The following is a 21,163-nucleotide window of genomic DNA, read 5'->3' on the forward strand; positions in this document are numbered from 1 at the left end:
CAATCAATCAATCAAAAAGTGCTATATAGTACAGTACTGCAAATCAAAAGAACAAACAAAGTCAAAACAACAAAAACGGGCTGAACTAATCTCCTATTCAGCCACCCTGCTGACACGCACACACATTGTCACTAGCCCTGTGGTGCACTTACTATTTGAAATCACAAAACTCCCCAACTTTAACAGCCAGGTCGCTAAAATTATTGGAATTAAAAATAAAATCCACTTTACCTTGTCGGTTAATTTTGGCGCGCAGCGGAAGGGAGGAGGTGTCGTGTCGGCAAAGCTGTAGATACTTGCTGAATTTTTTAAAACCACACTTTTCCATTGCTTTCTTTGGACTTATATTGAGCTAGCAAAGCTATCAAAATGTTGTAAAAAGGCTAAAAAACGCTTGAAAAGCTTACAAAGTAACAAAGTATAGTGAAGGACAGCACTGCTGTGCTGACTGAATGAGCCGTGGAGATCGATCAGCCTGCCCACATTGGATATGCTGCCGGTCACAAAATGGCTGCACTGCGAGGCACAAAATGGTTTGGATGGTTGAAGTTTATTTCAAACATGTATACAGTTTTGTAACATCACATATTTTACATATTTCCTTTACAACATATCTAAAAAGACATACTGTATGAAGAAGCAAGGCTTATTCAATCAAACCCATTTTCCACTTCATTGAAATTACCAACACATGTATTCAATTCCTGTTTTCAATTTGTACACACACATTAATTCATTCTACATACAACAGTTACTTTTATAAATAGTTAAGTCAGTTATCATTCACATAACGAAGAATCATACCTTATTTTTTAAAGTCAAGACGTTTATCATAATTCTTCTTCTTTGTATTTTGTAAAGACTTGTAGTTGGAATGTTTTCTTAAAGTGAATCATATTAAGACATGTGATGTCTTTGCTCAATCCATTCCATAATTAAATTCAACATACTGATATACTAAAGGTTTTAAGTGTTGTTCGTGCAAACAAATGTTTTAACTTAGATTTTTTTTCTAGGATTATATTTCTCCTCTTTTGTTGCAATGAATTGTTGTACATTCTTGGGTAGCAGGTTATAGATTGCTTTGTGCATAATTTGAGCTGTTTGCAAATGCACCAACTCATTGAATTTCAATATTTCTGAGTCAATAAACATTATTATTCAAACTGATCTTTTTTGTAACACGGTTAGTGAATGAAGTGTACTTTTGTAGTTATTTCCCCATATTTCTACACAATAACTTAGGTATGGTAACACTAACGAGCAGTAAAGAATGTGTAGTGATTTTTGGTCTGGAAAATACGTTGCTTCATTTATTATTCACTGGGTGGAAGAACGGTTCTTACATGTTTGTATACGTAGACAAGGTTCGTACACCAAAGCATATTTTTTTCTGGTTTGTGGTCGAAAACTTTGTCCATTAAGTGGTAGGTAAATTGAGGTTTCCACTGTATTAGAAATGCCTACATAGTCCATCCATCAATTCCTGATGTCACAAATGACCCACTGTTGCAAAACAGCGTTCAGAGCATGCAAGCTCACAGCCAAACTTTGAAGGATGAACCTTATGATTTTACGCTTTGCCATTGTTTAACACTGAGAAACCAACGTTGTAACATATTAGTCAGAAAAGAGAAAATCATCTTAGGTCTACAGATCAAAATACAAAAATCAAACACATGAGTGCTGTTCAGAGGCAAATGAACAAATGAGGACAGTCTTAGCTCTTTTGAGTGCCTAAATTCCCCCAGTTTTATATTGCGACCAAATGAATAGACCTTTGAATTAGGTAATTTCCATTAACCCTCTGCGGAGTAATAAGAAGGGTCAGTTCTCTTTGGCCCAGTGACTCTTTGGATTTGCTAAGTTCCCATCTGACCTATTACTGAAGGAAGGTGATTCTCAGGACTTTTTTTTGAATGGCTTCGGAACTTCGCCGTCTGTTTAAAGACAAAATTGGCCTGCGGGGGGCAGAAGAAAAGTTGTCATTAAAGAGACGCATCCCTTGACCCCACTTGAAGGTCTTATATTTGCAGCAATTATAAAGTGTGTCTTTACGGAGAGCCTTTGCTGGTCGTTAGCGTAGAAAGTCCCCCTGGGTTACCACCCTCTGGAAGGGTTGTGTGTACGTGCGTGTGTGTGTGTGTGTGTGTGTGTGTGTGTGTGTGTGTGTGTGTGTGTGTGTGTGTGTGGAGGGGGGGTCTGAAAGGCCAAAGCCCTGTGCTTAAAATCCTGACTGACCTGTAAGTACTTCCATGTGGTACAGTTGACCTCGCTTATGTCCACAACCTGTCGACTGTATATCGACTAACTCTTCAGTCCTGGTCAATCGTGTTTACTTTATCACTAAATAGTGCCCTTTTAAGCCATTATTTGGGCGCATGTTTTTGAAAAATCAGTCTGTTTATGATAACATGTATTGTAATGATGTCGTCATTTCATCATTTTTGCTAAGCAGAGTGAAACAACAACAGCAACATTATTATATTAATGAATCATGTCTAGACTCTTTCATTACACAAGGACTGCCTATTCAGTGCAGAGTAAGCTTCAAAATAAAAGAATGGAAGTATGAACTTGGATTTTACTACAGCAACTCGTATACATTTGATTTATTTTAGATTGTTAGCTGCCACCTTACCGTGGTAGAGGAGTTTGCGTGTCCCAATGATCCTAGGAGCTATGTTGTCCGGGGGTTTTATGCCCCCTGGTAGGGTCTCCCAAGACAAACTTGTCCTAGGTGAGGGATCAGACAAAGAGCAGCTCGAAGACCTCCATGAAGAATAAAAACGAAGGACCCAGATTTCCCTCGCCCGGATGCGGGTCACCGGGGCCCCCCTCTGGAGCCAGGCCCAGAGGTGGGGCACGATGGCGAGCGCCTGGTGGCATGGGACCCGGCCGGGCACAGCCTGAAGAAGCAACGTAGGTCCCCCCTCCAATGGGCTCACCACCCATAGCAGGGCCATAGAGGTCGGGTGCAGTGTGAGCTGGGCCAAAGGCAGGGCACTTGGCGGTCCGATCCTCGGCTTCAGAATCTAGCTCTTGGGACATGGAACGTCACCTCGCTGGGGGGGAAGGAGCCCGAGCTAGTGCGCGAGGCGGAGAAGTTCCGGCTAGATATAGTCGGACTCACTTCGACGCACAGCAAGGGCTCTGGAACCAGTTCTCTCGAGAGGGGCTGGACTCTCTTCCACTCTGGTGTTGCCAGCAGTGAGAGGCGACGGGCTGGGGTGGCAATTCTTGTTGCCCCCCGGCTCAGAGCTTGCACGTTAGAGTTCAACCCAGTGGACGAGAGGGTAGCTTCCCTCCGCCTTCGGGTGGGGGGACGGGTCCTGACTGTGGTTTGCGCTTACGCGCCAAATCGCAGCTCAGAGTACCCACCCTTTTTGGATTCACTCGAGGGAGTACTCTCGTACTCCCCCGGGTGAGTCCCTCGTTCTACTGGGGGACTTCAATGCTCATGTTGGCAACAACAGTGAAACCTGGAGAGGCGTGATTGGGAAAATGTCCACCCGGATCTGAACCCGAGTGGCGTTTTGTTATTGGACTAAAGTGCTCGTCACAGATTGTCCATAATGAACACCATGTTCAAACATAAGGGTGTCCATATGTGCACTTGGCACCAGGACACCCTAGGCCGCAGTTCCATGATCGACTTTGTAGTTGTGTCATCGGATTTGCGGCCTCATGTTTTGGACACTCGGGTGAAGAGAGGGGCAGAGCTTTCTACCGATCACCATCTTGTGGTGAGTTGGTTGCGATGGTGGGGGAGGATGCCGGACAGACCTGGCAGGCCCAAACACATTGTGAGGGTTTGCTGGGAACGTCTGGCAGAGTCTCCTGTCAGAGAGAGTTTCAATTCTCACCTCCGGAAGAACTTTGAACATGTCACGAGGGAGGTGCTGGACTTTGAGTCAATAATGGACCATGTTCCGCACTTCTATTGTCGAGGCAGCTGATTGGAGCTGTGGCCGCAAAGTAGTTGGTGCCTGTCGTGGCGGTAATCCTAGAACCCGTTGGTGGACACCGGCGGTGAGGGATGCCGTCAAGCTGAAGAAGGAGTCCTATCGGGTTCTTTTGGCTCATGGGACTCCTGAGGCAGCGGACAGGTACCGACAGGCCAAGCGGTGTGCGGCTTCAGCGGTCGCAGAGATAAAAACTCGGACATGGGAGGAGTTCGGCGAAGCCATGTAAAACGACTTCCGGATGGCTTAGAAGCGATTCTGGACCACCATCTGCCACCTCAGGAAGGGAAAGCAGTGCACTATCAACACCGTGTATGGTGAGGATGGTGTTCTGCTGACCTCGACTGCGGAAGTCGTGGATCGGTGGAGGGAATACTTCGAAGACCTCCTCAATCCCACCAACACGTCTTCCTATGAGGAAGCAGTGCCTGGGGAATCTGTGGTGGGCTCTCCTATTTCTGGGGCTGAGGTTGCTGAGGTAGTTAAAAAGCTCCTCGGTGGCAAGGCCCCGGGGGTAGATGAGATCCGCCCGGAGTTCCTTAAATGACCGATTATTTTTTATAAATGTCTAATGATAATGTCAATAAAGGAATTTTTAATCACTGCCATGTTGAAATTGTAACTAATATTGATACTGTTGTTGATAATATTCATTTTTGTTTCACTACTTTTGGTTTGTTCTGTGTCGTGTTTGTGTCTCCTCTCAATTGCTCTGTTTATTGCAATTCTGAGTGTTGCTGGGTCGCATACTTGCCAACCCTCCCGGATTTTCCGGGAGACTCCCGAAATTCAGCGCCTCTTCCGAAAACCTCCCGGGACAAATTTTCTACCGAAAATCTCCCGAAATTCAGGCGGAGCTGGAGGCCACGCCCCCTCCAGCTCCATGCGGACCTGAGTGACGTGTTGACAGCCTGTTCACACGTCCGCTTTCCCACAATATAAACAGCTAATGATGGAGGGCGAGTTCTTGGTTTCTTATGTGGGTTTATTGTTAGGCAGTTTCATTAACGTCCTCCCAGCGGGGTAACAACACACAACAACAGCAGTCAAGTTTTCGTCTACCGTAAAGCAGCTTGTCTGCCGTAAACAGCAATGTTGTGACATTTTTAAACAGGACAATACTGCCATCTACTGTACATGCATATGTGACCAACCCATAATGTGTCACATTTTTGTGTTGATTTATTTATTTTATTTTGTGGCTTGAATTCGTTTTTGGAGCTGTCATTACACATTTATCAGTATTCACATTGGTCAGTAGGGCGTTTCTTCCCAATTGAATGCTATCACTTGCAGACCGGAAGTGTCTTGTCATTCTGATGAGAGCGACCAGTCTGTGAACAATTGAAACGTCCTGTGTGTTTTTTCCTCCTGTATAACAGGTTGGTTTTGGTGAATCAACTCACTGAATAATATCCATGTGATCTTTATAAGTTTAAGTACACATTCTGATGGTGGAGCCTAACTCTAAAGTGTTTGTGAGTTGTAGTTTGTATTTGTGAATGAATCCAGTGCACAGCTGCAGTAATCAATACAAAAAGGCGACGTGAGTGCGCAATGTTTATATAGGAACTTCTGATCCTAATTCAGACTCCTAAATTAGAGCTCCCGTTTTCTTATTGATTTATAATGTATATTTGTATAATGTGTGTGTTCTGAAATAGTGACAGAGAATAGAACAAGGATGGATAATTCAACACTTAACTCAACAATGAGTAGATGAGTGTTATGTGTGTGTATATGTGTAAATAAATGAACACTGAAATTCAAGTATTTCTTTTATTTATATATATATATATATATATATATATATATATATATATATATATATATATATATATAGCTAGAATTCACTGAAAGTCAAGTATTTCTTATATATATATATATCTTAACCACGCCCCAACCACGCCCCCCGCCCCACCCCCGACCACGCCCCCCAGCCCCCAGCCCCCACCTCCCGAAATCGGAGGTCTCAAGGTTGGCAAGTATGCTGGGTCGGGTTTGGTTTTGGAATTGGATTGCATTGTTATGGTATTGCTGTGTATTGTTTTGTTGGATTGATTAATTTAAAAAAAAATAATAATAAAAATAAAAATAAAAAAAATAAAATTTGATTTTAAAAAAATGAGAATCGGTTCTGAATCGCACAACGTGAGAATCGCGATTCGAATTCGAATCGATTTTTTCCCACACCCCTAGTATGTAGGGACACCCGTATGTACTGCACTGATTTTTTGCAGTTATCAGATGAATGATCTTAGAAGATGGAAGTACAGTAGAAGGGGAAAAAAAGCTCTCCCTTGACAAATATTATCACAACACAATATATTTAAACTTCCTGTGTCACTCCCTTTTTTTTTTTTTGACAGACTCCCAGTGACAAGTCTGGCTTGACTACAAAAGGTTAGCAGATCTGACTGTCAATAGGGTCTGGTGAGTGGGAGGAGACATGGAGGTGAGGTGGGTAGTGATTGGGAGGAGGCGCTTTGAGAGAAAGAGATACTTTGATATTTCGGAATGTAAGGAGGGTGAATGTGGAGAACTGGAGGTTGGGGATCTAATTACCGGGCCATAATTGGGGGCTGGGGAATAGGGTTGCCGTCCTCTCAACTCGCTGCAGATCAATTATGTTAAGAGAACATCTGTAAGTAGAGCTTAATGAGGTCCATTAGAGCAACATGCGCTGCCTTCCCTAACGGTGCTTGTCAGCTTCTAGGATGAGCTGGAGTGTGCTGCTGACTGGGGACCTGCTGGAGGGGCTTAAATAGCAGAGCCGGGCTCCACTTCTCAACCAGTCAGACGGCAGTGGCGAGGAGTCCGGGACTGGAAGCTGGAGTTAAAGGACGCGAGGAAGTTAGACTCGTCTTCAACACCCCCTATCTGCACCTCAAGGTATGTGTTCACACTTGAAATCCCCCTTTTTTTGGCTGTGCGTAAAACGTGCGTAAAAGTCGGATGGAACGGCGCGACGAGGCTAAATATTCGGAGTAGAATGGAATTAGTCACGCAAATAAATTGGCGCTGTGCGTTGTGTGTTTACGTCGCCGCGCGTCCGTCCTCCGTCCGCGCGGAGGATGAGTAATTGGCGGAACGCGTGTGAGTGAAAGGCGGGTGGAAGGTGGCGGCAGCCTCGCACACTCTGCAGCAAATTGCGTGATTACCCGTGATAGGCCGACTTGGAATAATTCAATCCATGACAAAACCTAATTACGGCCAGGTAATACCCCTGTCAGCTTTAATGCATCTCATCACTCATAATGGCGCGCCAAGAGCATTTTATGACCCATCTCATTATCCCGGCTTTTTTTTTTCTTCTTTTTTTGGGGCGAGGGGGGGCCTCAAACCCTGCATGTCTCCTCAGCATCACAATGTTTTCATGGGGTGACTTGTCTGGCTTCTGGAGGCATTATTTACTTTACTTGTGTCCAATCAGATAAGTGGTCATTTGAATAAAATACACAACATCATTGTATCTATTTGTTGTCTTTGTAGCTGAGTTATATACATATACTGCAATCACTACAACATTCTATTTGGAATGTGGAAAACGTGTGTAGAGAAAGTATTCTAAAAGTTGCTCTTTGTATTTAATGTGGAGCCGATAACTTGCAGGGCGCTTAATCGAATGTCAAAAAGACATACAGGCAAATATTATAAATCTTGAGTGAGATTTTTTGCCAAAAATATGCATATTTAAATATATAGCACTAGTAGAGAGTACCAGTCTAATAGTGTAATATTGCCATCTTGTTTAGGTTTATGCAGTAACAAAGGGGTACATATGATACCCTTGTGGGTACCATCTGATGGCTACTATACTGTGTTATGTGGATTTGGATTAAAAACTGTTGCACTTTATATACCTCTGCACTTTAAATGATGCTGCTAAAACACTGTTACTTGACCGCACACTGATGTGCAACTCTCCCTTCTTCTCTATGTATTGCATTTTAAATTGCTTTTCATTATGCCATTTCAATGTTGTTGTGTATTTTTAATATTGTGTAAGTTTAATTGGGGATGCTAAATGTGCCATAAAGGGACGACAGATGGAAATTAGCATGGTGCTAAATCTGGTGCAGCCGTCTTTTTTAATGTAACTGCCCTTTGCCCTTCAAATAGACAAATACTATAACAACTGTATAGAACCAGTGCAGTAGTTAAGTGACTTTTGTGGGAGGAAAATAGTTTACAGTATTTCAATATAGTGCAAATAGCCTATATGCTGCTTTCTAAAAATGTGACATTTTACTATATTCATGTTAAATGATAAATAATAAATGGGTTATACTTGTATAGCGCTTTTCTACCTTCAAGGTACTCAAAGCGCTTTGACAGTATTTCCACATTCACCCATTCACACACACATTCACGGCGGGAGCTGCCATGCAAGGCGCTAACCAGCAGCCATCAGGAGCAAGGGGTGAAGTGTCTTGCCCAAGGACACAACGGACGTGACTAGGATGGTAGAAGGTGGGGATTGAACCACAGTAACCAGCAACCCTCCGATTGCTGGCACGGCCACTCTACCAACTTTGCCACGCCGTTCTAATTTGTAGCTCAATTAAGTCTGCAGACGAACAATTGAATGTCGATAAGACACGCCTTATTACAGCCCTCCCTCGTTTATCGCGGTTAATTGGTTCCAAACATGACCAAATAGGAATCAAATATTTTCATAACATTTTTACTACCTTCTAAACAAAGACTGTAATATTATGAGAGCCCTTTAGATATTAAATAACACAATTTAGTCACCTTTACACTCTTTTCATCCCTTATAATAATGCTGCCTGAGGCTGAGCCAATCAGTGCCACGCTACTGAACAGTGCGCTCTGATTGGTTTGGTCTCCTCTGATGTCCAATACTGCTATAGTATTGATATTATGATAATAAAGCACAAATATTCAATATTTGAAAGTCGAGTGACATTGTTTACTATTTTGTCGTATATCTATTCCAGCGATTCTCAAACTGTGGTATGTGTACCACTAGTGGTACGTGGGCTCCATCTAGTGGTGCGACAACAAAATCCCTTTATTATAGTACAGTGTTTTATTTTCCTATATTCAAATAGTGTTATTGTTCAAACTGCATGTGTGTAATGTTACAGTGGCCAAAAATTTATCTTGGTAAATAAAACCTTTGCTTTTAATGAATACTTGGGCCTACTACGCTACTGTATTTTGATCATGATCAATATGGTGGTACTTTTTCTGAAGGCGTATTTGTTGAAAAAACTGACAACCACAGATCTATTCAATTCGGAGGCCCAAATAAGTTGCCAGGATTGTCAAAAAGACGGATTTGAAGGGACTTTTTTCGGCATAATACTTCATCAAAAGACAAAACAACATGCGTATCAATGTAGCACAAGTATAAACATGTACAAAAGTTGATACTTTTTATTTTATTTATTATTTATGCAAAAGTTGATACATTTTATGCAATCTATTCAATTTGGAGTGTCAAGGAGTCCACAGGATGCTCAATCGATTGACGAAAATAATGTTTTGGTGCAAGTGAGGGCGTTTTTTTCAGAATCAGAATCAGAATAGTTTTATTGCCATTGTTTGAGAACGGGTTCACAAACTAGGATTTTTCTTGGTACAATCGTGCAACATAAAACAACACAGAATAGGTATTAAAAATGAGCTGTAACTGAGCTTTCAGATCTAGTTGTTGTTCATGTGTCTGATGGTTTCTGATAAGTGATGTTTCGGTTCTCAAACTAAGCATTGGTTTGATATATTTTTTTTAGCTCTTTTTCAAACTTTGAGAGCATTCTTAATCACTTTTTTCATGTTGAAAAGTGTAATGTTTGTAAATGGTCTTTGTGCTGCTGTGGGGAAGTACATGATGAGGAGGAGGAACTTTAGGAGGTCTGCAGAATTGAGCTCACCTTTTGACACACTTCTTTTTGGTTCGCTTGTCGTAGAAACGTGAATTGCTTGCTGACATTTTGATTGATTGAATGATTGAGAGGTTTGACATCTTAAAGAATTGAATCCATATAATGCTTTAAATAGGCAAATGGATGGCACAAAAAGCCAAAAGGCTTGTTTCCATTGGGGTCCATTAAATATTCATCACGTTTGATACATTCAATAATAAAAGATAAATAATCTGTACCATGTATATAAAAAATTACGTGGGAAAAAAATGGATAAATGATGTACATAAACACAGTATACATGTCAGGTGATTTGAAATACAATATATTAAAAAAATGGGGGGTTGGGGGTATACACTATGTACATGACTATGCACATGTTGACTGTGCAAAACAGAATGAGAAAATATGTATACACTATAACCACATATAAACCTGCTTGATGCTTCGGAAAGTTGCTGGGGATCAATTTTGGTTCAGATCAGGTAGAGGTTGAGCTGAGCCAGGATTTTAATGGCAGTTTTAAAATTTAGTTGGGAACTTCGACTTTTAAGGTCTGTTAGTAGTGCATTCCACTGTGTGGTGGCAAAATAGTAGAATTCATTTTTTTTCCCATGAGAGTCTAGAATTTGGAGGGGGGACGGGGGGGGGGGGGGGGGGGGGTCTGAGGAACTCCCTCTCGTGTGGTACCTGTGAGCATCACTTACTCTGGTGAAATAGTTGGACAGGTACTTGGGGACAGTTTCTCTGAGTAGTTTGAACACCAGGAACATTGCGATTCGGTGTACTCTTTCCTCAACAATTACACTTTTACAAACCCCGCTTTATTGAAAACATTTTTTTTTTTTTTTTTTTTCCCCCGTCCGCACTGTTGCAAAAAACGGCGATCGGGCGAAACTGCTGGGATTAGAAGGTGTATGCAAGGCAGAGGAGAAGCATCTCTTTGTCGGGCTATCATTCGCCTCTCTCTCTCTCTCTCTCTTACACACACACACACACACACACACACACACACACACACACACACACACACACACACACAGATCCACTGAGCGCAAAACGCCACACTCGCAGCTTTAGATCGGAACCTGCACTTTTTTTTTTTGTATTTTTATTTTCTCGTCGGCTGGACTGCACTCCCTCCCTCCAGCCTGATATATACATACATACATACATACAGTACATATGTGTGTGTGTATATATATATATATATATACATAAATAAGCAAGCTGCTCTCCTGGACCTGCTGGTGCATGGTGCATGCTGCTGAAGCGGCTCAACAAATGCAGAAAAGGGACAAAAGTTTCGGTAAGGCGTCTTTTCTTGTGGCTTTTTGTGCTCGTGTGCTTGCGTTGAATGTGTTTGCTGCAACCCCGCACAGTTGATCCGACCTGCTGCTGCAAGAAACAATCCTTTTTTTTTTCTTTTTTTTTTACCCACCACCAAAAAGGCGTCGAAATGAGCGCTTAGAGTCAGTGCACGTTATTGGCTTTTAGCAGCACCGCGCTGCCATGGCAACAGTAATTAAAACCGATAGCAGTGATAATGGTGTTGGGGGTGCGCCTGTCCGCGGTCCTTCCTCCGGTGATGGTGCATATGTGGCCGGGGAAGCGCAGCGGCTTCAGTCCGCAATGAGAGCGGAGAAAAGCGGCTGTAAGCCAAGGGAGGATAGGTCGCTAAACAGGAGAGGTGGGCGATACTGAACATTTTAGTGTCGATCCAATACCAAGTAAAGCTATGACCAGTCTTGTCAATACTGATACTTTTTTATTATTATTTTTTTTATATTATTTTTTTTACTCGAACATTTTTTTTATTTTTTTTTACTTGATCATTTCTTTTTTTTTTTTTTTTTAACTCGAACATTTTTTTTTTTTTTTTTTTACTCGTACATTTTTTTTTTTTTTTTACTCGAACATTTGTTTATAATCAGGAAAAACTATTTTAGATTTCAAAATCAATAACAATGTGACAATATTAACACAAATACTACAATAAAAACAGACTAAAAAAATGTGTAATAAAAAAAATGATAAAAAGCTAAAGTGAACTGTAAAAAAAACAAAAAACTGTCAAAAGTGTCGATTTCGGCCTAGAAATGTTGCACCTCAGGACATGAAGCTGATATCGTAGAAATGCATCATGTTTTCTGAGTCAAAATGTAAATATACTGTAGATACAAGTAAATAAAAAGAGCTTTTTGTATACAGTACTTCAATGTACTGATGCTGCAGCTGCTTATAGTCAGTAAACACGCCGATTTCATCACTAGTTTCAATCAGGTCTTTCATTAATTATAATGTCAACATTTGGATCGACCGGTGTTGAATGATACCAATATTGGCGATACCAGTACTTCAAATAGCTAAGCGTCATTGAATGAGTTTGCCTTCAATTGATTATAATCAGAACAAAAACACCAGATACATTTTTGAAATCAATAACAATGTGCCAATATTGACACACAATACAACAGAAGCACAGAATAAAAACATAAATAGTTATAAAAAAAGAAAAGGAAAAAGTATGGTAAAAGCAGCAGAAAACTGTAAAAAATCTGTAATGTGTATTTCATAACTACATAGTTTCAATCCTTCAATTACGGTGCGACTTGTCCAGTGTGTACCCTGCCTTCCGCCCAAATGCAGCTGAGATAAGCTCCAGCACCCCCGCGACCCCAAAAGGGACAAGCGGTAGAAAATGGATGGATGGATAGTTTCAATCCGATCTTCCATTAGCTAATTGTCAACATTTGGAACGACCCACACTGAAAATGTGGATATTGATATCATACCAAAATGCAGAGAACAACAGTTGAAAGGGTTAAAGATCATTACATGATTTTGCCTTCAATTGATTAATATCAGAATAAAACACAGGACTAAAATTGGGGATTAACATTTGTTTTATCAACGTCCTTATTTGTGAACGCACAGCAAAATACACTGTCGTGACTCTTCTACACAGTGTGCTACAACACACAATTTTATTTGGCCCTTTTGGGAGCTATTTTGCAGTATCTACCACGTCTTTGTTTTGGCACTTTGTCCTGTGGAAATATGCAAACTTACGCGCAATGTTTGCCCGTATGAAACTGACAGTTTGAAACTGTCAGTTTCATACGGGCAAACATTGCGCGTAAGTTTGCATATTTCCACAGGACAAAGTGCCAAAACAAAGACGTGGTAGATACTGCAAAATAGCTCCCAAAAGGGCCAAATAAAATTGTGTGTTGTAGCACACTGTGTAGAAGAGTCACGACAGTGTGACGTGTTGTGCCATAAAGTGCTGCCTATGGCGCATGCGTGTCATTGCTTTAGTTGCTGTAAATACAACCCTGTGAGCACTCCTTGGCTATAACACGAGTGCCAGCACTTTGGTAAAGAAGGTGAGGAACGCGATTGAATGTAAGAAAGAACCTTAGAGAATCACGAAGGTGGCGTCCGAACCTCGCCGTCTTCACCAGTAAGAGTTTTCGATCAAGGTAAACGTCATCCGTTATTTATATGTATGTTGCATTGTTTTCTGCATGTCAAACTATTTTCTATTGTAAGGTATCTGGAACGGCTTCATTGGATTTACAGGATTTCTTCTTGCGAAAAATTGCTTGAGTATTCAAACCTTTCGGAACGGACAGAGAGAGACGGCTTGCTTTGAAATCATTTGGCTGTTTATGACGATATGGGAAAGAGATATTCATTACAGAGAAGAGATAACTGAAAAATATCGTGATCATTAAACTATTATCGATCCGACACCGGCACAACGTTGGTATCAGTAGAATCGACATTTGTATCGGCCCTCCCACCCCTACTAAACTGATATCATTAAGGCTGTGAGCAGCTGTGATTCCCCCTTTCCCTTTATGGAGGCTTTTGTTCGAGCACTCCCACCCCCTCTTGCACCGGCAATCGGAAGAGTGTGGTGGCCGAATTCCTGCCATGCTTCTCCGCTCCTTCTTTTTCGAGTTGATTGCACAGTGAGAAGAAAAAAAAAAAGAGGGGAGGGAGGGGAGTCTTTTGGTTTGGTAATGAGCAGCGACTTTGTAGTGTTAACGAGGCTGCAGGACGGCTCAGTGCAAGCTGAACAGGCGCGGCTGGAGGGGAGAGGAACCTGGGCGCCCCGCTCTCTAAATCCAGCCAATTAACAAATCAACAGCCGCAACTCAGTGGAACAAATTATAGAAGCTCTCCGGCGCACCGCGGATGGATTTTTACTGCATGTGCACGTCATGTAGGGACTAAAAACACATGTACTGTACTCATTTTCCAAGGTTTCTCATTGTAGCCCATTGGGTTGAGTTTTTCCTTGCCCTGATGTGTGATCTGTGCCGAGGATGTCCTTGTGGCTTGTGCAGCCCTTTGAGACACTCGTGATTTAGGGCTATATAAATAAACTTGATTGATTCAATGACTGCATTCATTATGGACTGATAGTGCATGTTATGTCATGGCGGCCTAAAAAGGTTGCATTTCATGCACATGAAGCGGATATCGTCGAAATAGATAATTTTTCTGATTCAAAATGTAAGTATACTGTAAGATACAAGTTATTAAAAAGAGCATTTTGTAAAAAGTATGTCAATGTACTGATGCTGTAGTTGCTCGTCTTCAGTAAACACGTGGGTGCGCTTTAGTGCAAAAAGCTGATCACTATCACGTGCATGGCTCTTATTTAAATAAATAATAAATGATAAATGGGTTATACTTTTATAGCGCTTTTCTACCTTCAAGGTACTCAAAGCGCTTTGACACTATTCCCACATTCACCCATTCACACACTGATGGCGGGAGCTGCCATGCAAGACGCTAACCAGCAGCCATCAGGAGCAAGGGGTGAAGTGTCTTGCCCAAGGACACAACGGATGTGACTAAGATGGTAGAAGGTGGGGATTGAACCCCAGTAACCAGCAGCCCTCCGATTGCTGGCACGGCCACTCTACCAACTTCGCCACGCCGTCCCATTTAAAATATACATTTACTGTGTATGCTGTGCAGGGACTAAAAACAGAGAATTTTGGTTTTGGCACATAGTTGCATGTTAGTGGGGTTTCAAAAACACCTGTTGGCGCTCAGTATCCCAAAAAGCTGACAATTGTAGAGTCAAATCATCCATCCATCTATTTTTACCGCTTGTCCCTCTCGGGGTCCCAGGGGGAACTGGACCCTATCCCAGCTGCATTCGGGCGGGAGGCGGGGTACACCCTGGACAAGTCGCCACCTCATCGCAGGGCCAACACAGATAGACAGCATTCACACTCTAGGGCCTATTTAGCGTTGCCAATCAGCCTATCCCCATGTAGTTCTTTTAAAAAAACATGCAAATATGCTCAGGCATTCAGGGACTAAAACACAGAGTTTTGTAATGGAGGTACAGTATTCACTGTAGTTGCATGTTATTGGTATACTTTCAAACAACACTTATATGCGCTGACACAAATGCAGTAGAAATAGATTGCTCCTATTGAAAATGCAATCAAGTGTGTTTTGTTATAGCACATCTACAGTATATGTGGATCTACATGTTACCACCCAATTACTGTACATCCATCTTAAGAACTGTACTGTATATTGCATCATTGAAATAATTCCGGGTGTATTCTTTGTATCCTGACAAATTTGGCATCATCCATAAGAAAACTGCAAATGCACTTCATTCAGACTCCAAAGTACAAACGTTTGAAATAGGTATAAAGTAGATTCACTTTGTTCAAACGCAAAATCAGGAGTTTGAATAAGAATTGATGAAACAATAGCCTACAGTTTTTGCATGCTTTTTAGCACCAGAAGTCCAATTGACTTACAAGTGAGGATATACTGTACGTAGGGCTAAAAACACACTTAGACTTGAATAGATATACCTTTAACTAAGTTGAGGATGACACAGGGCTCAAAAACTGAAGACTAAATCTAAATGCTTTTTATGTCGCCCCCACCCAAAACAAAACAAAAACAAACTTTACATATGACTATAGCCAGATGGAAACTTACAGTACTTATTCTTGATTTAAGTGTACTGCAGGTGGATATTACTGGGTGCTGTGTCAGGAACAAACAAAACTTGCGTAAATCAGTCAGTGCACTTTTAAAAAATATATATAAATGAATCTAGAAATTGATGACCAATTCTTAGTGCAGGGATATTAGTTACATGTCACCGAGGACAAAAAGACTAACATTTGGACAGATATAGATGCATTATCTAAAGGGGGAGATATTGGAGGTGTAATTAACATATACAAAATGTTCAATACTAATAGAACTGACATTTTCTAAATGGAAAGATATATTAGGTGCAAAACACATTAGATCTAAATTGGTCTGGTCTGTCCAACCCAGGAGCCATTCGCATTTTTTTTTTTAATTGGCCCCTCTGTATGTTGTAAACTATACTTACATGAATTGGCTTGGTTTTAGCATCATAATGTACAAAATCTATTCAAAACCTAAAACACAAAAAAAAAATTTTTAAATTAATGTATTATTTTTGTCTATTTTATAATTGTATCAATTTATTTGTTATTATTTATATTTATTGAAGTAAATACATAAATAAAAAAACTAATTTTAGTGAAAAAAAAATGGATGCTTTATTAAACTACATTTACAAACTTTATAAACTAAATGAAAGACTAATGTACTTTTAGTAAAGGCCACATTCCGTCAAATTGGCTCCGACATAAAACAGAAACATTTTACGAGAAACAACTTCCTGCCTTTGTTAGTGGAACCTGAGGAGGATCATCCTCATGATTTCCAACTCCCAAGGAACAGTGTGTGTGTGTGTGTGTGTGTGTGTGTGTGTGTGTGTGTGTGTGTGTGTGTGTGTGTGTGTGTGTGTGTGTGTGTGTGTGCGGGGGACAAAAGAGGAAAGGGAGTATGCCACTCCTCCGAGAATAGTGGAAGAATACTAATTCTCCCCACCCTTTTTTTTTTTTAGTTGGTCCCCCAGTGGACCAACAAAGGCGCTCCACAGAGAGCTCAGCCCAAACAATACAGAAGGTCTACAAAGCTTCTCGTCTGTAGCCACGCCCTCTTTAAACACAGAGGACGTATCTAAAAAACCAAAAAAAAAACACGGTGGAGATCTGCAGTGTGAAACTTTTCTTTTGTGTCCGTGTTGGTGCTGTTTGTTGACATTTACCGAGACCCAACCTTAATTTGCAAGTCTTAGAAAGGGGAAACTGTTTTATTTCACACATTTTGTAGCATTATTACTACTTAGAAGTTGGGAAAATCCTCTTGACCCATAAGATGCCAAAGGGTTAAACGCCCTAAACAACTTTGTGCTGTCCCAAAGTGATGCTTGACTACAGTAGGAATGGCGTGAGAGGGGGTGTTGAACATTTTGTAATGCAGTCTGCTGAAAATGATGGAAAATGCCACTCTACATAGCAACTGATGCTGTGGTCAAAGTTCAAATTGCCAAAAAACACTTTTGAAAATATTCAATACTCTACTGGGGCAGCACGGTGGAGTTTGCACGTTCTCCCCGTGACTGTGTGGGTTCCCTCCGAGTTCTCCGGCTTCCTCCGACCTCCAAAGACATGCACCTGGGGATAGGTTGATTGGCAACACAAAAATTGGCCCTAGTGTGTGAATGTAAGTGTGAATGTTGTCTGTCTATCTGTGTTGACCCTGCGATGAGGTGGCGACTTGTCCAGGGTGTACCCCGCCTTCCACCCTAATGCAACTGAGATAGGCTCCAGCACCCCCCACAACCCCGAATGGGACAAGCGGTAGAAAAATGGATGGATGTAACACTCTACTGCTATCTGGCGACCAAAGTGGATAGTGCACCCACCAATTTGTCACGTTTCATGTGTCAGGCAAACTGTGACGAACAGGGCCATATAAATCCCCTACCCACTGTGGGTGTCATGTGACAATCCCAGGATATGGCTTCTCCTAACACTATCGGTAATAGTATTAGTAAGTAAGTAAGTAACGATGTGGAAGTCGCTTCCTAGCGGTCCCACTGTCAGACACGGCACAGGAGCCAAGCGTGCAGGTTTTAAAAAGGTTTTAATGATAATGTTTTCACAAAAGTTTTCAGTCACGTCCGTATCCTCTCTCCCCTCCTGCTCCCGGCCGCTTACTGTTAAAGACAACAGATGATTAGATTAACACGTACCACCTTTGAAATCAAATCACCTGCCAGCTGTGTCTCGCCGTCAGCACTGCCACGCCCTTGTCTGATGGTGCTCTGTCCTCAGCACTATGGACAGAGGCGGTGACTTTTGCTCCTGCAGGCAACGCTGGCTACATCTCCCTCCATAAACGACTATTTTCAAAGTCGACTCAACGATGATTTGACTAACCAGTTTATGAAGCGTATACATATTCAGTGGCGCTTATTTTTTATTTCAGCTTTCTAGCTTTTGCTAGCTAACAATAAACAGGATTAGTACATTTGAAATATGTATTTATAAACTATGCAGATCATTAGGCTGCAACAAAATAAGTACTCCACTAAATGTTTGCCAATTTATTAGCAATGGCAGTCAATGTGCTGATAAGATCAAATAATCACTTTGTATGTGTATCAGCAATAAAACCAAACAATTAAACAACAGCAAAGCTATTGAGCTTCCGCAAAAAAGAAAAGTGTGTTGTGATGATTATGATGTGTTTGGAAAGTAACACACGGGTCTAAAACCAAAGCTGGTGAGCTAAAATAATGGGTACAACCTGCTCAGTGGCCTTGGGGTTGGAGTGTCCGCCCTGAAATCGGTAGGTCGTGAGTCATACCAACGACTATAAAAATGGGACCCATATGGGCACTCAGCATCAAGGGTTGGAATTGGGGATTAATTCACCAAAAATGATTCCCGAGTGCGGCCACCGCTGCTGCTCACTGCTCCCCTCACCTCCCAGGGGGTGGAATGAGGGAATGTTTCAAATGCAGAGGATAATTTCACCACACCTAGTCGTACTTTAACTTTAAAAGCTTTTTTTTGCACACAACTCTGTCCCCCATTGTTAGCAAGCTAACTGGCTGACTGAGAAGAGCTGGAGATCGCATCCTTCAGATGTCATGAAAAGCACGTTTGGCTTTGCAAATCAAGTTATTTATCAAATATGTTAAAGTTGATTAATTTGTTATTTCAAGTTATTTGTGACTTTAACATGTTTAGGGTGAAATATTCCCGTACTCACAATATTTTCAATGGAATGGTCGCAGGATTTTTCCCTTTCTGTTGCCTGTCAGTAATCGGTCGAGTATTTTTGTTTCCGTCCGGAAAAACACGAGAAAAAATGTCTCAATTGTTTGAGAAAAAAATTTGCATAATCTTAATTGGTGAACATCAAAATCCAACCCAGACGTTATGTTTGTAAAATCGTAAAATCATGACCTTTCTCGTAACAGCTTGATGGCGTACTCTAAATACTGTGGTGTGTGTGCGATCGTCCTCTTAATCCCTCTGTCTGAACTTGTCGCAGGTATACAAATGCTTTCCGTCCAGCCGGACACGAAGCCAAAAGGCTGTGCCGGCTGCAACCGGAAGATAAAGGACCGCTACCTGCTGAAGGCCCTCGACAAGTACTGGCACGAAGACTGCCTGAAATGTGCCTGCTGCGACTGCAGGCTGGGCGAGGTGGGCTCCACGCTCTACACCAAAGCCAACCTCATCCTCTGCCGGAGAGACTACCTACGGTAAGGGACCCCGCCGACATTTTAAGCCACCGGTGAACATTCGGCGTCACGGCCGATACGCTGATGATGTTCGCAAGTTCAAGAGGCTTAAGTACTTAGTCTTGTTGGAACAATATTTTTGAGCAGTTGCGCCTTTCCTTCAATAGAAGTCATTTTGCAGGAATGGCCATATACTCATGTATGTTTCTGACAAACAAAAATTACAGTAAAATAAAATTAAAAAAAAGGGTTAACAGAGAAAGCAGCTTAGAGTAGTGTTGTAACAATACCAATATTTTAGTACCGGTACTAAAATTATTTCGATACTTTTAAGTACTTTTCTAAATAAAGAGGACCACAAAAAAAATGCAATATTGGCTTTATTTTAACAAAAAATCTTAGGGTACATTAAACATATGTTTCTTATTGCAGTTAAGTTCTTAAATAAAATAGTGAACATACAAAACAACTTGTCTTTTAGTAGTAAGTAAACAAACAAAGGCTCCTAATTAGTCTGCTGACATATGCAGTCACATATTGTGTCATTTATCATTCTATTATTTTGTCAACATTATTATTATTATTATTGTTATTATTACTAGAAAATTGTGTGTACAATTAGTGGCCGTGTTGTGTGTGATCTACTAAAACTGTGTCCAGAGCGCCCTATTTAAATATGGCTTTAGCATATATAACACAGTTTTCACCATGGATACACTCATTTAATGCACATTCATGTTGTCATGCTCCTACATGCTGTATGTTTTGAAAACATACAGCAGACATGTGCCACTTTTAATGGGCATGTTAAAAGCAGCCTTGCAGGGTGCTCTACCATGGAACCCACTTCATTCGCACGCTAAAATTGAGCTCATGGAAAATGCTGGCACTAACCGCGGGTGTGCACTGGAATGTTCCAGATGCAAGAAGTTATTTTCTAATATATGAAAAAACGAACATTAAAAATCGTCAGCAGAAACCAAAACAACTGAAACACATCAATTAAATTAGTTTTAAGAAACCCCTTAAGTCAACCAGCCGCTTTCTAATTATAAAATGGTATTGCTGAAAATATACATCTAATAATTGTATTTCGACAATCCATTTATGTTGAAAAGCATACGCACGACAGAGTCACAGCCTGTTCACCTCTTTTGTCACAGCTACATATGCACAACTGCCAGTTTGCAAGTCCTTTCGAGACATAAGACGCAAAACCGCTCCCTCAGTACAGTTTCAGTCTTGATAAATCACACTGCGTGTGCTAAATATATGTACTTGCACGTTCTCCTAGTATTGTGGGTGTTCAGATGATCAGTATATAGTCTGCATACTCATGAAGACAGACTCATTTTGCTGACTTGAAAGATGTGATCCTTTGCGCACAAGCTTAATAAATTAGCTTCGCATCTGCCATCAAGTTTCCACGTGTTTTAGTACACTCACACCTTCAGTGAATCAAGCCCTATGCCTTTAATGTCTGCCGTGTCTCAATTTACGTCAGTACACTTCAGTAAGTATACTGCGTACACTATGTACTTAAGGGAGTTAGAGTTCCTGAGTGTGATATTTGAAAGTGAAGTGCTGTCCAAATCAATTAATGTCCATGCGCACTTACTAGAAAATGATAATTGCAATATTAACCTCTCTCCTTCACAGCTTCTCTC

The 21,163-nt window shown here is 41.2% G+C and overlaps 1 protein-coding gene across 4 annotated transcripts in view; it reads left to right on the forward strand.

Moving 5' to 3' along the window:
• Positions 1-6,492: 6,492 nt before the first annotated feature.
• Positions 6,493-21,163, forward strand: part of lmo3 (LIM domain only 3) — a 116,505-nt gene continuing 101,834 nt past the window's right edge. The window contains exons 1-3 of one of the 4 annotated variants that reach the window (XM_061960687.1): positions 6,493-6,609; positions 6,675-6,857; positions 19,304-19,517. In XM_061960687.1, coding sequence (XP_061816671.1) covers positions 19,312-19,517 — 206 coding nt within the window. In that variant the 5' untranslated portion in view covers positions 6,493-6,609; positions 6,675-6,857; positions 19,304-19,311. Of the gene's footprint in view, positions 6,610-6,674; positions 6,858-10,902; positions 11,169-13,229; positions 13,345-19,303; positions 19,518-21,163 lie in introns of those variants that run through there. The other 3 variants (XM_061960688.1, XM_061960686.1, XM_061960689.1) reach the window with 3 other exon arrangements.

Source organism: Nerophis lumbriciformis, linkage group LG05 (assembly GCF_033978685.3).
Source record: "Nerophis lumbriciformis linkage group LG05, RoL_Nlum_v2.1, whole genome shotgun sequence".
Taxonomy (NCBI): domain Eukaryota; kingdom Metazoa; phylum Chordata; class Actinopteri; order Syngnathiformes; family Syngnathidae; genus Nerophis; species Nerophis lumbriciformis.